Below are 15,476 nucleotides of genomic sequence, written 5' to 3' on the forward strand. Positions count from 1 at the left end.
AGATTGGTTCTTGTTATAAAATATCATTTTTACACAAGCAGAGATCAGGATCAACCAAGACTGCACAATGCCAAAAGTCTATGTGTAAAGGAATTTAGGCTGCGAGCCCCTACCCATTTATCTTGCACTAAGCTCCATTGAACTCAATAGGACTTATTTCAGAGTTGGCATTTATAGGAGTGCCTCATTCATTATTGTTGTGGCTTAACCAAGCAATTTCTTCTTGCTTACACATAATTCATTGGCTGATGCATAGACATTCCACATTTTTCCTGGGAGAACTCTATCTCCTTCAGTCAAGGCATTCTGCTTCCTGCTTCCTTACCCGAATCTTCAGATTGCACCTGTTATATGTGTTCTCACTCATATTGTTTAATCTAACTCTTCTCTGCCTGTACTATCTTATGTACCTGTGAAGAAAGTGGTTGTTACTTGCACTGTCTGCATAACCATGGTTTGACTGTAACCCTTTCTTAGCTAGAGTGTAGGTGGCAAACCGTGGTTTGCATAACACTGTTCTTGTTCTGGAACTTGAAACTTCAGTGTAAAGTTAGTTTGATTTTATGTTCTGGTAGAGCTAGGTTCTTATTTTGTTAATTGAGGTGGGGAAGGATAACATTCTTACACCAAAGCATTGAGGGGCAGAATGGGGGTTCATGCCTTTGAACCCTGCCCCACACCCTGCCCATACCAGCCTGCCTCCACAACTCAGTGCGTTTAATAACGCTCACTGCAGTCAATCAGTGGAGGTAATGGACTGAAGAGCAGGCTGCATTGTGTCTGAGCTGAGCCTGCAGTCATGCCACAAAAGCTAGTCTGAGGGGGGTGGAGGAAAATATTTTGCTATTACAGTCCAGGGTGGACCATTCTGCATTTCAGACACTTCTCCCTTGCTCTTAAATAATTAATAATTAACCAGCAGAGGAATCTGGGCCAATGATTTCTGGTAATGCACCTATTTCAGTTTGGGTTTCTGCCTGCCATACCCACAGATATATGTAGGAGCGATGTGCTGAATGGAAGTATTTCTCCTTTTCAAAAACTTCATTTTTATATTTAAATTGCATAATGATGGAGGTGAAAAGCAAGCTTCATTGACAGCTGGACTTAAGATTTCTAAATAAATCTGTTTTGTGTTTGCAGTGAAATTCACAGAGACAAAGGCTTTGTTTTGCTTGCAAGCAAGGGTACCTTGGGGTTTAGAAACAGGCATGCAGCCACTTCTTTCAACAGCCAAGAAATCAACTATATTTTTCCTAACGATTTATCAGAGTTGCGATCCCAGATTAGAAAAACCAGAATAAAGGCTGACGGACAGGGCATGTTTAGGTGCCCTTGAGTTTCTTTGGGGCTGCGATACTGTATGTGTCTGTAAAATGCTTTGAGTTTTCTCTAGCTATTTTGGAGTCACAAGTCTCCTCCTTATGTAAATAATCATGACATATGCCTCTGCTTATTGCTGAGCCTGTGAGGGTTGGAAAGTGGGTGGAGGCTGATTGCAGGCTTCTGTTGTGTGTTCATGAGTGTGTTATTTATGTGAGAGTCATTAAATCCCTCTGTGTCGGAGTGTGCCTGTGTCTTGCGTGCTGACAATGATCGCACACTTAGAGTTCTGCATCTCTGCCCAGTGAGAGGAGAAACTGCAAGGTAGCCAAGCCACCTTGCGCAGTACGATGGGGGGACAGCTAACCAGAAGCACACTATACGGTAAGGAGCTGGCCAGCAGCACTGATGTTTAGACAGCAAATTCTTAATGTTGGGTAGATTTCATGCCCTTTGCCTAACCCTTCCGCAGCAGGGGACAATATGGCTCAGAAAGGTAAGCGAGCTACAGCAAAGAAGCTGTAGTCTCTCCTAACTGATTCTCACTTGGTGCCTTTTCCTTTAAAGAGAAATCTTCTTGCCAGAGATGTTCTTTTTAAATGCAGAATCCTTAGCCGGCTCTCTCTGTGTGTGTTTTATCTGATCTAATTCCATATGTCGCTTTTGTTTTATTGCTTCGGACAAATATTTGTCTGCAGATCACTGCTTCCTGCTCTGATACCCTGTAGGGAGGGAGAGAGAGAGAGAGAGAGAGAGAGAGAGAGAGAGAGAGAGAGAACAGTTTGTGGCGTTGACATGAAGGCAAGACAGTTTACAGGGCTTTCAGAGGAAACATTCATTTGAGAAAATGGATCAGGGTTTCATCTTTTTAAAATTCCTCCGATAGTGGGATTTTGCGCTCTGCGTCTAAAACTGTATTTGGTTTACAGCACAGCTGGAGGCTTGAAAAGGCTGCTTCATTGTAAATCCATTTAGTACAGTATGCTGCATGTCTTTGTAGGATAATGAACTGGAATGCATAGGAGACGAGGGTGCAGTATTGCAGTGTTCCAAACAGGTTAATGCAGAGAATAAAAAACTTTAGGATGTGGGACAAAATCATATGGCGTCTGCACGCTTTTATATGATTCAGCGAAGGGAACCTATATGGGTGCTGTCATGGGCATGATGCTACCATAATTTCAGACTCATTGATTTCAGTGAAAGAGTTAAGCAAACGCCTAACTTATTTTCATCAAAGTTGATGGGGACAGACAGGGCTTAACTGTGACTGGATGGTTCATACAAAACCTCTTTATTCTTTTAGGTTATTATTTCTCTTCAAACTTTTTTTATGTTGAGTGATAAAGTGCTTTTTATCTAAAATATTTGTTCATGGGGGCCCATAACTCAGTTTCAAAACAGGAAAATAACAGAGTGGGTTTATATTGAAACTGTGCCTTTGTATATAATTTTGTTTTCCAATTTGTATATAATTTTGTTTTCCAATATGAGATGTTGGTAGGATTGTTCTCATTTGTTGTGTTTCCATACTTCATTACAGTCTTCAAACAGTAAACCAGCCTACTAACTTATTTATTTATCACTTGCAGTGGATTCTGATAAGTTTTAATCATTTGCTTTTCATTGTCCAACCAGGTTTATGCCCTCCCCCCCCCCAGTGTATCACATGTCACGTATTGTTTGCAAAATAACGTTTACATATTGTCATAACAAAAACGAGAAATCCAGCAAGAAGGCTTGGATTTTCTTCTGCTGTTTAAAACTATTAATCTGTTGGTGAACTTTGCGGGGTGGGGAAATCTTGACTGAATAAATACTCCCATGGGTCTGTGTAAATGTATATGATTCTACTTGGATGCAGCAGTCAATGGCTACTTCTGTGTAGCGTAGTCACCCAACAACTGCACTGCTTTCATTCTCTTGGCTTTATTCATTCTGGGGAGGGGGAAAACTTAGCTTAGGAAATAGGAGGTACAGAGACATACTAATCTACCACCATAGAGGGGAAATAACTATAAAGAAATCTACATATACAATAAATAATAGCTACAAACTGACCACTTGTGAAAAACCATGGTAGAAATAAAAAAACAAGAACTTTTAAGAGTCTTACAGAAGCAAGAGAATGAAGAACCTCACTGGGTTCAAGTTGGAGTTGGATATGTTTCTGAAGGGGCATCTTTCTTTGGGGCATAAGATACTGCTACAATTTGAGATAGGAGGTTGGTTGCGTGGCACGGAATGGTGCCCAGTTACAATTGTTTTCCATGGAAGACTCAATCGATAAAATTTACTTGCAAAGAGCCCTGGCTGATTTTCATATCTTGGATCAGGAAGAGATTTCCACTAGATTTCATTGCTTCATAAGTCTGGATTTTGGGGACGTGGAGGCTTGCTTTTCCATGTATTTGGGCCTGTGTACTCACTCAATTCATATGAAGCTATCTGTGCTGTAGGAATCTTCTTGTAATGCATCTGCTTTCTGCTTGATTTACAGTACGTTCTGGATTACGCAGACTAATCCACTGGGTTAGAGGTTGTCCTGGTTTGCCTTTTCCAATTTATCTTGTCTCCTTAACTGGCAGTGGCGTAGCGTGGGGGGTGCAGGGGGGGCCGGCCGCATCGGGCGCAACATCTGGGGGTTAGGGTTAGGGGGCGCAAATCCACGGGTTAGGGGGCGCAAATTACTTGCCTTGCCCCGGGTGCTGACAACCCACGCTACACCACTGTTAACTGGCACAGAATCCTAGCCCAGCTTCATTCTTCCTTGCAGAATTTACCCAGAAGTAGAGCTATAAAATAAGTTCTTCTAGAGCACTGTCACCTACAAAGAAGTAAACAGTGTCTCAAATTTCAGCCATCTACCATTTACTAGAAGCAAAAAATCACCTCAAACATAAACAAAAATACAAAGAAATCTTACTGATTTTTTGCCTCCGGGTGCTTTTTTTGTCCCAGCCAATGGGAAATGTTGGGGTAAAACTTTTCAGATAAAGACTGATCCAGGGAAACAAATCTGTACAATATTTTCATTCTGAAAACATGCCCCCCCAAAAGAGCATGGGACATTTTTAAGAAACCCAAGAAATCTTTGATCTTTGTCAGTGGGGTGCTTTTTTTGTCTCAGCCAGTCAGTGGAAAGTCCCTTGGGTTTTTTAAAAGAGAACTTGATTGAAGAAAGTGGATTAAGTGGCTCTTTTCTTCTGACACCACTAAATGAGGCATTTTGCTACTATGAGATACACCTACATTCTGGCAATAGTAGTAAAATATCCCCCAAACAGTTTGTGTTATGTTTCATTGCAGTGTTGCATAATCAAGAACAGGAATATAGCTGGTATTATTTTTTTCAGGGAGCTCTGGGACTCCCCTTTTGTTTGACTCAGAAACTGCAGTTAGTTTAGAATGCTGCAACACAATTGCTAACAGGTGTGAGTCCCTGTCAACATACAACACCTGTGGTCAGAAATCTCTACTGTTTGCCAATTTAATACCGAGCCAGATTCAAGCTGCTGATGTTAGTATAAAAAGCCCTTAACAACTTGGGACTAGCTAGATTTTTACCTGCAAGATTGCCTTACTCCATATACGCCCACTTGACTGTTTAAATCTGCGGAACTGGCATTGTTACAGGTACGACATAATACTCATTCAGCATTTGTAACAAATCAATCTTTGGAACTCCTTGCTTATTGAAATCAGGCACTGTACTCTTTTTGGCGCCTGCTAAAAACTTTTTTGTTCAAACAATTTCCCTGGATATGTAGAATATTGGCATGCGTTTTTACTCTTGCTTCCAGTTTTCCATTGATTTTAATTATTTTTGGAATGTGGCTAGAATAGATCAGAAAGACAGGAGGTGGATTTCAAAAAACCAAAATGCATGACGAAAGGAACACCATGATAATGAAAGGAGTTGGGGTTGATCTTTTGAACAGCATGATCCTTTGTATGGATATTCAAAAATAAGTTCAACTATATTTAGTAGGGGGTATTCCCTTAGTAAGTATGTTTAGGATTGCTGCCTAAGTCTCGTCTTGTCATCATATACAGAAACAACAGGCAGAAACTGTTCAGACTATTGCAGACTAAACTTGGTATAAACAGTGGTGATGCTTTGCATATGGAAAGTGAAGGAATATTACATGGTATATAATCCACTAGAGGAACATATACCATTTGTGGAATGGATTGCTCCTCCCCTTGAAGTCCCTACACACCTGAAATCTACTCTGGAGGGTTGTAGGCCTCACTGGGGCAGACTGGGGAGGGGGGCAGAGACTGTAAAGGGGAAGAGAAGAATGGGAAACCCACTTGTTCAGTGCTGGTTATCAACCGCTGTTTTTTAAATGTTCAGTTTAAATTACCTAAATAACCTGAACGTGACATGGATTTGAAACACAACATGCCTACATGAGCATACAATTTGAATATATTGAAATGAGCCTAAGTACATTAGTGTGTATGTTACAGCAGCCGTCTTAGCAATCACTGATAAACGTAAATCATTTAACTACAAATGAGTGCTTTCTGCCTCTCCTCTAATGCTCTTAAAGCATTGGGCTATAGTTGCATATTCAAACAACTTTTGTTCCCATTTTTAAAAACTTGGACAATACAGTGGTACCTCGGTTTAAGTACTTAATTCGTTCCGGAGGTCCGTTCTTCACCTGAAACTGTTCTTAACCTGAAGCACCACTTTAGCTAATGGGGCCTCCTGCTGCTGCTGCGCCGCCGGAGCACGATTTCTGTTCTCATCCTGAATCAAAGTTCTTAATCTGAAGCACTATTTCTGGGTTAGCAGGGTCTGTAACCTAAAGCATATGTAACCTGAGGTACCACTGTATAGGGGATTTTGTATATGCTGTACTATTTGTGCTATTTTGCCCTATGTTTCGTTGGAATATATTGGTGTAAGTAAGAAGAAATAATCAAGGATCTGTTCCCCCCCACCCCACTTAATCCTATCGTATAACTGATTTTGGTTCAGTAAGTAATTGCTGTAGAGCGTATCCATTATGATAGTTTTTTTAAAAGGTACCTAGATATTTGCACTTCCAACATTAGGAGTAATAGTAAACTTTATCTTCTGAAGTTTACTGAAGGTGATCTATTATCCTAATAATACAGTCATACCTCTTGTTACGTTTGCTTCATGATACGTTTTTTCAGGTTGCGTCCCGCAGCGACCCAGAAGTACCGGAAAGGGTTACTTCTGAGTTTCGCTACTCACGCATGCGCAGACACGCAAAATGATGTCACGCGCATGTACAGAAGTGACGAATCGCATTCCTTTCAGGTTGCGAACGGGGCTCCGGAACGGATCCCATTCACAACCAGAGGTACCACTGTAGTTCTTCAGGAGTAGAAGGAGTGGCTGTGACTATGTTTTCAGTATAAATTCCCAGTAATGGAATAACATTGGGCGTCTTGTTAGGGTAGCTACATGTCCTAATTTGCAGGGAACAATCATATTTCAAAGGCTTTCAGAAAACGGTCCTCTCTTTGAAAGTGGCCTCTGTTTGAAGTCCAAGTCTAGCTTAAAAATAAGGAACCATAAGAAGGTTAATTCATCCCATCAGGCTTCCCTGCTGTGCTGAGATATATTATATTTCTAATTAAACTATAGTCTTCATTTCTGAATGTGTGCATAAATCAGCATATTTAATAATATGCAACTTGGTGCCTTTTCTGGTGATTGGCTGCCCCTTTTTTTGGTGATGCGTAAGTGACCACCTTCGTGTTGTAGCTGTGTGGATGAGGCCAAACATGGTAACCAGCTGGAGGAACAAAATGAAGTTGCCCAATAATTATTTTATGAATAACCCTTCTTTGGATGGTAGAGAAGACTATTTACCTTAACATGAGATCAGGCAGAAGCAATAGCCATTAGTAGAGTGGAAAGCAGATGACTTGTTTCCCACCCTATAAGCTAACATTTGGTCTTGGAGGGAGGCACACGGTACTGCAATTATACCATTTATGGTAGCGGGTTAAAAGTTATTGTCTAGCATAACAGCTGTTCATAGTAAACATACACTTTATAAATGGAGTGCAGTGCAATGATATTGAAAATAACATACAAGGGAAATGCAGCCAGTATTCAGCAGAGCCGGGAACAGACACCAAGGGTCTTGTTTCCCAGTTCTGTGTTTCTGATCACAAGGCTGTATCATTTCTCTCTGAGTTTTTTTAAAAAATAAGAATCAAATTTTAAGTATTAGATGTTTCTCTCATTGCATAGGGCACTCCATTTTATGTGTGCTTATTATGGATGTATTCTTTTTACCAAGAAGAAAAATCAGGTAACTATTTGCCACAGAGATTTCTGCATGTATAGCTCTTCATAACATGAAAACAAGCAACAAGACAACCAACTTTTGTGATAAATGTTTCCTGTACAATTACCTCTTTTTTTTAAAAAAAAAAACTTCTTTTGATGAAAAGTGGGATATAAATTCCTTAAATAAAAGCAAATAAAAATATTGCAAACTACATGGTTTAAAATTATGTATTAAAACACACAGTCAACATTGCTGTTTTGTTTATGGTGCTTCCAGGCAGAAGTTTATTGTGGAGCTGGTGCCGCTCAAGATTTGGGCACTACCCACATGATGTTGTCATTGTCAAAATGCCAACTGATACTTTTTTTAAATTAAAAAAACCCTTAAATCCATAGTTCCTCTTACAGTGGAAAATCCATTAAGTAAAAACAACCCATTAAATATCTACAGTTACTGCTAATGTGGAAAGTCAAGGGGGCAGAGAGTTGTCATGTATGCTGTGATGTTTTTGTAGGTAGCCCCTGTTGCCCTACCCCACTTCAGCTTGCTTCTCACCTGAGCACAGCATAGTCATTTTGCTTCTACTAGCCAAAAGGATATAAATGCTCCTATTTCTATCAATTACCGTATGCAGAAGGCATGTCAGAATTCCAACAACTCAGCTTGGAGGAAGTATTCTCTCACCATCTCAACATATGTGGGAGATTACCTTGGGACATTTTAAAATCATCACCATATAGAGGTCTTGTGCAAGTCCTGCTCATCAGAATTTCACTATAGCAAAATGTCAGTCTTGCCCAAGACCTCCGTATTGAAGAAACCCAAATGGAAATGGGTTATCTCTCCAACCCCCCAAGCACATGCTTCTGTTTTGGCCATTGTGAAACACAATTAGGGCAGTCTTGTGTTCTTGTGCGCTTCTTGTGTGTTTTTTTTAAGTATGTGCACATAGGTACAAGAATACCTTAGTGCATGCCCAGAATGGGGAAAGGGTGAGGGGGCGACAGTGGAGGGCGAGGGGAACCGTTATTCAGCAGAGAGGGCAGAAAACATCATAGACCTCTCGCTGATGTGCATGGGGGTGGAAGTCTAAAACTAAAAGTGGAATATGTAGTTGATCACATGTCAATCATGCACAGAGAGAAACTTGGTCTGAATGGCACATTTGCAACATAAAGCCCCTGTATGTAAACTTCCACAGAATCATAATATTATGCTTAAGGTTTATTTCAAATAAATCTTACATGGGAAACCAAAGAACATGCTGAACCAGACCCATCTAGTCTTTCCAACATTTGGATAGCCATGATTCTTTCTCTTGTCCCTCAGCAGCTGATATTCAGAGGCACAGTGTCTTTGATGCTGGAGTTAGGACCCAGCTACGATGACTAGCAGCCTTATGCTTCATGAATTTGTCTAATCACATTTTAAGGCCATATGGCCATCACTACATCTTATACTGGCATGTTTCATGGTTTAACGGTGCTGTGTGAAGCAGTCCTTCTTGTTAAATGTCCTGAGTTTTCCAGTGTCATTTTCATTGGATAAACCCCAGTTTCATTGGATAAACCCCAGTTTCTGGTATTATAAGAAAGGGAGACCAGCTTCTCTATATCCACATTCTCCTTACCAAGCATAATTTCATACCTCTCTGTCACATCCCTCCTTACTCGCCTTTTCTCTAAACTAAAAAAGCCCCAAACATTGTAATTGTTCCTCATAAGGGAGTTGTTCCAGTCCCCTCATCATTTTGGCTTCCCCTTTCTACACCTTTCCCAGCTCTACAGTCTTATATTTGAGATGCGGGGATCAGGGCTTTGCACAGTATTCCAAGTGTGGAATACCACATTCTACAACAAACCAGCATTTTCGTTTGTTTGCAGAGACATCACAAGACTCCACATAGTGATGATTGAAATGTATACAGCAAACTCTGCCTGCCTGGGGAGCTGCCAAAAGCTACGTTTTGCCATGATCTTTATAGCTACGTGAATTGGCCCTCTGGGTTGATTTATGAACCTTGAACAACATTTTAAATGCCACAGTTGGACTGTTGACGTTTTGTTGTCTGAAATAGACAAGAATTCATTTCCCTTCCTACCCCTTTATTAGTTTACGTAGGAAAAAGCTGCAGCAATATGCATGCATGGATGTGAATAACTTGCACATATCTTCCAGGGATTTTCTTGCCGGTCATGGTTCACTATGAATTAAGATTCTGACGGCAGTGCAATTGGGCATGCATATCCTTCCCACTTGAGCATTAACCTCACTCTGTAAATATGATATCCACCAACAAAGTATTGGTGACAAACAGCAGATTTTGTTATTCAGCTATGTTACCAGTTATATCAAGCATCTCATTTATAGTTTGGAAACTTATCATCAACAGCAGAAAATCAGTGTACGGGGGGACGGACCCCCAGGCCAAATTCAGCCCACCAAGGGCAGATTCACACTATACAGTGAAAGTGCAGTCAACACTCATTTAAAACACATGACATCCCCCAAAGGATTCTGGGAACTGTAGTTTAAGGGTGCTGGGAATTGTAGCTATGTGAGGGCGATACCACATTCCCTGGGATTCTATGGGTGAAGTAATGTGCTTTAAACGTGTACTGGAGATGCTTTATGGTGTGGATCTACTCCAAGTTTTTCTGTTTGGCTCTCAGGGTCAAATCTCTCTCTATTCCACACACTCTACCCTTACCCCCCAGGCCACATTGGATCTGTTGTGTTTTATTCCCAGCTGCTCTGTGTCTTGTAATTTTTCCATCTTGTATGTTTGCTACATCATAATATCCTAACCTTTCTGGATTTAAACTGATCCCCATTCCATTTATCTCAGCATTTGTAGCTCAGACCCCAATTGTCTGCATATTTGTCGACCTCCAAGGCACATTTTCCTAATACAATTTGACTTGCAAATGTCTAAAAAGGGAACTGCCCGAGTTCAAAACACTGTCTCATTAAAATAAATAATACCTTGATAATGCCAAATGTTAACCTCAGCACTGTGGAGATGCAGTTATTTTAGTATTCTATTTTGCTCTGAATGGGTAAATAATCTACAAACACAGGACAACTGAAATAGAGCAATATATATTGTTTCTAGACGCTGCTGCAAATGTGCCAGGATGTAGATATCACCCTCCCCCCAATTTGGTCCACTGAGTATTGCTCTGAGATGAAGATGCCAAGGCTCTTCTTCTATATACAGCATGGCCTTTATATAGTCTGAAAGATGGTATTTGTTTGCTTTTCTAAAATCAGTCCATCTCAGGGCTGGATTAACTGATACAGAATACCCTGGGAAGAATGTTGAAGCAATGTTAACGTTTACTAAAAAGGGGGCTACCAGTGATTATGCTATAATCCTGTGACTTTGCCAGATTTCAAGTGAACATCTGAGGTTACTTTGAGTTGAATAGTAGAAGCGGCTGGGGAAAAAAGTGTTATGCTGTCCTTGTTTTTCTATATATATATATACAGAAGGTGTTTACATGCATGTGGCGGTGTTAAAAACCATACTTTATCCGAATGGTTATAAAATATACTTTATTTTGAATACTTGTATTTCAAAAGTTCCACTCCATGAAATTACTGCTATGAGAGGAGAGAAACTCCTTTTGATATGCTTTCATATTGCAGATGCACAGTTCCCATTTGCTTCCCCCAGCAGCAAGAAGTTTCAGCGATTCTGCTGCCTGCATTTGGCTTCCTTTTTCAGGAAGAGATCACTAGAGACTTTGATAATTTATAGTATTTAATGTCTTCACAAATATGGAGATGGAACACAAGTGGGAGGCAAGCACCATAGCCTTTCTAGCAGACACTAGACCCTAATACCCCAGCACTAGTTCCCTGGAGCAGGCTTTAGCCAAGGTGGCACTTCCAGACATTAGTGGACTTCCAACTCCCAGCAATGTCAGCTAGCATGGCCCAGTGGTCAGGGATGACGGAGTCCAGCAATACACCACAGAGGCACCCTGAGATCCTTTCATCAGCAGCTCAGCCATCACTCTGTGCCTCTCTCAAAAAAAGAAAAAAAAGGGCAGGTTTTTCATATACAAACCTTCCGACAGCCCCCCTCTTCAGTTGTGGGGGATGGAGGGAAATCAAAAACACCTCTGCCAAATAGCTCTCACATTCCAGGGATGTGCGTCACTTCACCATCTAACAACTAGTTCCCAGGAAGATACATGTACCAGTCATCTTGAGCCGTTTACCTGGAAATCCCCAGCTAAAGGGGTGACTGGCTTCACTTGGCCAGTGTTCATAACAATACTTGCACTGTTTTAGTGGGAGAAAGCAGTCTGAGAATAATTTTGAATTGTGGGAACAGCTGGGGTGAAACAAACTATTAGGCTCCAGATCAGAAAAGTCCTAAGCTTGCTGTCACTCCTGCTTCCTCCTCCTCCTCTTTGGGCTGGCTTCTGCCAGAGGAGATGCTGTAGCGAGCTGCTGGGGGAATGGGATCCCACTATTCCTGCCACCAAGCTTTCCAAACAGAGAGAAAAGGAAGCAAGGAGGGGAAAATGAAGTTCTTCTTGTATGCATAACACACACCTCTCCCAAACACTGCTTCCTTTTCCTTTTCTTCGCTATGTTTGCTGTGTAAATGATGCTATGAATTGCTTTGCTGTTTGTTGTGGTTGCCCTTTGTTTTCAGGAAACAAGTTGAAAGTACTGGGCTGTGCCTCACACCAGTTAATTCTACAGCAAGCTTGTTCTAGTACAGACTAATCTAGTGATTCTTTAGAGAGAAACTTTAAATAATGTCTGAACCATGACTCTTAGGAGGTTCTGGACATCATGTGCACTTTTGTATGAAGCTCTAGGCAGCATTGTTTCTTGACTATTCACATTTTGCACTCACTAACAAAGCTTCCTAGAGTATATCAATTCCCAGGTATTGAATGAGGAGGAAGAGAAATTAAACATTACAGCAAGTGAATTTCTGGCTTCAGACAAGCCCAGTGATTGCACATGGACATAAGGACTCTGCTTATTAATTACCTGATTAGGAAACTAATTGCCGAGGCAATACAATTTGTCTCAAAATACTTAAAATTGCTTTGGAAATTAACCAGGTGTAACTGTTAATGCAGTATGTCACTTCTGAAAGACTGACCCTGCACAAATGTACATGGGAATGGTAAAGCTGGGCATTTGCGACGGCCCCAATTCCAGTAGAGGACCACTCACCAGTTGAGGATCCTGCCATTCCCAGTTTGCATGAAGTATCCATTAAGACTTGATACAAGTTAAGGGAGTTCCTAGTTTGCATGTCCTAATTCTTCCAGGTAAGTGGGGCCCCACTGAAGGTACTGTGTCAAGGGCCCCCCAAATAATGCAGCCAGCACTGAGTGTACAACAGGGACTATTTGCTGAGCTTATAGGATGGTGTAGCACACACAGGTTGTGTGTTTATTTTCACTACACAGGAAAAGCAGAGAGGATGTGTGCTGGCAACAATTTGAGAATGGTCAGGTACATTTCTGTTTTACTGCTGGAACACACATCTGGCTTCTATCAGAACTGTGACAATAGATGGCATTTTGACAGAAAAAAAGAAGCATATTCAGCTATTCTGAAGTTTCAGCAGCCAGCCACTGACCTTCATTTCTCATGACACTGGTCTCAGTTCTTGAATTGGAGAAAAGCACAATCTGCAAGATATTCCATTTATGCTTCATGTATAGTTTCCTCTCAGCTCATTTGCATTTAATCATGAGAGGACTGTCCTGTGGGACATGAAGGTGGTGTTAATGTTTGTACGCCGTTCAAACTTCTTGATCAGTCTCTGGGTTTTTGATCTCTCATGCCATAGCTAAGAAACTGAGCACATGCAAAGCAACCCATATAAAACAAATGAACGAACAAAGACAAAAGTAGAAGAAAGAATGAAGCAGGAACAGGAGGACACACGCATATAGTGGGCAGCAGTCATAATTCCTAATGCATTCTTTCAGTGCACAGTAAGGTGAAGCAGGAAAACTGTAGCAATGCTACATCCAAATCAGTTCTTAAGTGCTTTCAGTGGAGAGGCAAGCCAGATGTGTTCTACACATTGCCATTGAACTGCATTGAATTGTGGATGTAGACATACCCTGACACCCACAGTGACGCCCTTCTTCTTTGAGTGTTTTTTCGGTCTGGTTAAAGATTATGTAGGCCAGGTGAAAGCAGGTGCCATCCCACCCCGTCTTCTAATTCAGTTAAATCCACTAAGGGATAAGTCCTAAGAACTTGTGAAAGGCAGCTAAGGGGCTGTTGGATTCCATCAATCTCCCTCTCCGCAAATGGAGAAGGAGGTCTGCCATCAGAAGCCTCCATGGTGGTGTTGGAAAGTTCCACCACACTTCTGCTGGTGAGGAAAGAAACTGCTCCTACCTTCTGCCCAAGCTGGGAGGAGCTGCTCTTGATAGTGCCGCCCTACTGTTCACCACCTCAACCTGTGTCCACCACTCCTGTCTCTTCTGGGCCAGCTTCTTGTTAAGGCACCTTCCTCCCACCAGCAGGGCCTTTCTCCAGGTGAGGTGCTAAGGGGTGGGGGACATGTGCCTGCAGGCAGGAGCTGGCCCCAGCAATGCACCTGAGGCTGAGCGTAGAACATTTGTTTGCCCTCTCTGGGTGTGCTGAAGGAGAAAGGGCGAGTCGCTTGCTGGCAGGCTTCTTGCTCAGGAGGACGCTGCTGAGAGCCGTCTGAGAAGAGTGGAACCTCCACGTTCTGGAGCAGTCTACCTAAATTGGGCTGTGGGCCATGGGTTAGGGGGCATCAGAAGGGAGCTGTAATAATCACTCAGAATAAGTTTGAGCACCCTTGTGGTGAACCATCACTGCATCTGCCATTAGCCAGAAATCACTGTTTATTGACTGACTCCCCCCCCCTTTAAAGCAATATGTTCCTCAAATTCTTTCCCCACTTGCCTTACTTGTTTTGCCAGAGTTTGTGTTCCTTTTTGTTCTGTTCATTCGGACAAGATGTCCATTATTTTAAAAAATAATAATTTTATTGAAACTTTTTGTGACTCTTAAAATGCAAAACAAGCAAACCCACAAGGAATCCTCCTTGCCTTTTATAGTTGCCTTGACTGTGTCTTCATTAACCATCCTCTTGGAGTTTTGCTGTTGCTTTCCTAATCTGTGATCTATCTTAGTTTATATTTTTGTGGTTTTCAATAATCTCCAAGCATCCTGAAAAGATTCACCCCTGTTGACTCTCCCTTTCAGTTGTGTTTCATGTCTTATCCCACTCTATCCCAAAGCAGCATCTCTCCCCGCCCCCGCTCCCTGTTGGCTTTTTCTTGACTTTCAGAAAACCATAGGATTCAGTATGGCTAACTTAAACCAACAACACACACACCCTCATGCACAAACAAAGCCCACTGCAGCTATCCAAAGGCAGTCAACCAACCCTTCAGCCACCCCAACCTCTCTCACCACGGAGGAAACATAAAAAGCGAATAGAAAGAGAACCTACCCAAGTGATGCCGACACAACACCCACCCCCATACACTAAGTAAAAGAACATACTGTATTTTTCGCCCTATAGGACACACTTTCCCCCTCCAAAAATGAAGGGGAAATCTGGGTGCGTCCTATGGGGCGAATGCAGGCTTTTGCTGAAGCTTGGAGAGCAAGAGGGGTCGGTGCGCACCGACCCCTCTCGCTCTCCAGGCTTCAGGAAGACATCCACAGCCTAGGCAGCCCTGCAGGAGGTCCCGCAGGGATGTTTAGGCTGCGGATAGCAGCCTGCTTCCCGGAGCGTCGGGCGCCCTGAAAGCAGAGCGCCCGGCGCTTCGGGAACATATCCGCAGCCTAGGCAGCCCTGCAGGAGTTCCCCGCAGGGCTCCCCACGCT

The 15,476-nt window shown here is 42.0% G+C and overlaps 1 protein-coding gene across 2 annotated transcripts in view; it reads left to right on the forward strand.

Annotated features, from left to right (window-relative positions):
- NEURL1 (neuralized E3 ubiquitin protein ligase 1) overlaps positions 1-15,476 on the forward strand; it is a 126,494-nt gene that overhangs the window by 62,881 nt on the left and 48,137 nt on the right. Inside the window, exon 1 of one of the 2 annotated variants that reach the window (XM_082225268.1) lies at positions 1,515-1,707. The exons of the other annotated variant lie outside the window; for it this stretch is intronic. Coding sequence (XP_082081394.1) covers positions 1,674-1,707 — 34 coding nt within the window. The 5' untranslated portion in view covers positions 1,515-1,673. Of the gene's footprint in view, positions 1-1,514; positions 1,708-15,476 lie in introns of those variants that run through there. 2 annotated transcript variants of the gene reach the window in all.

The sequence above is a fragment of the Podarcis vaucheri genome, assembly GCF_965113315.1.
Source record: "Podarcis vaucheri genome assembly, chromosome: 5".
NCBI classification, from domain to species: Eukaryota; Metazoa; Chordata; class Lepidosauria; order Squamata; family Lacertidae; genus Podarcis; species Podarcis vaucheri.